We start from the raw sequence: 1,017 nt of genomic DNA, 5'->3' as shown, positions 1-1,017 counted from the left end.
GGCAGACACATCATTCGATTCCTAACACACCATCGGATTTTTGACCATGTCTTCGGATGAAAGCGACTCCCCTCCTCGCTCCACCGCACTCCGCGCGCCCACCCCTATCGCCCCTCCCGCGCATGATGGTGACGGTGACACAAACGGCAGTGCCACGCCAGAGCCATTGGTGCAATCACCTACACCCGCTCAAATGGTGCTGCCATATCCATCGGGTACACAACAAACCCATTCCGATCCCTCTCCGCCCTCTGCTTCACCCCCTGCCACTACCATTTTGCCCGCTGCCATTTCACATCCTGTCGAACACAGTGAGCATGCAAACTCAGCCCCACTTGGCGAAGTCAGTGAAAGTGAAACACACAATACAGCGGGCGAACACAGTGAGAGTGAGCAAGATGTTCTTCTCAGCGATCCCGCTCCGCCCATCGCTGCCAACGTGCTGGATACCCAGCGCAAGGTCCTGCTGAAGACATCTGGCCACAGGCAACTCCTCGCCTGCCCATTTGGGCTTTGCAAATGCAAGGGGCCCCGCCTTGACCGCAAAGCTTGGGTCAATCATGTACTACGCGAGCACCCCTACGACGAGCAAGCCACTGATCTGGTCAAGCAGGTGATGGAGGCCAAATTGGTCGCCCAGTGCAACAAGTGTCACCTCTTCTTCGAAGCTGCTGGTATCAGTCAACACCGCTCCCGATGTGGTGCCAAACTGAAGCGAGCGACCGAGGCGTTGTTTCATGCGGCTGGACACGACCTGCTTGAGATTATGCGTGGCGCTTGGCCCCAACAGTGTGTAGGGTCTCGCATCAGTGTCTGCGAGCTGCTCAAGCTCGCCCGGCATCCACTGATGCAGCGCAGCCGCTACCCATCCAACGCCACCGAGACCAAGCTGATGGCTGCCACCTTGAGCCAGCTGTATTGGTCTGCCGTCCACTCGGACTATACCGCTGAAGAGCGAGAGATGTGCTGGGCTTTGATTTTGGCCTTGCCTAGCATGTTGTTGTCTGCTCCCTCGAC

General features: G+C 57.5%; 1 protein-coding gene across 1 annotated transcript in view; it reads left to right on the top strand.

Moving 5' to 3' along the window:
* Nucleotides 1-46: 46 nt before the first annotated feature.
* MONBRDRAFT_11254 (uncharacterized protein) overlaps nt 47-1,017 on the top strand; it is a gene marked incomplete at both ends in the record, with an annotated part of 3,839 nt that continues 2,868 nt past the window's right edge. The window contains one exon of the mRNA XM_001749047.1: nt 47-963. Within this exon, the coding sequence (XP_001749099.1) occupies nt 47-963 (917 nt within the window). The remainder of the gene's footprint in view (nt 964-1,017) is intronic.

This window comes from Monosiga brevicollis, genomic scaffold (assembly GCF_000002865.3).
Source record: "Monosiga brevicollis MX1 MONBRscaffold_27 genomic scaffold, whole genome shotgun sequence".
Taxonomy (NCBI): domain Eukaryota; class Choanoflagellata; order Craspedida; family Salpingoecidae; genus Monosiga; species Monosiga brevicollis.
Note: the sequence above shows the minus strand (reverse complement) of the source record. Positions and strands in the feature narration are given on the sequence as shown.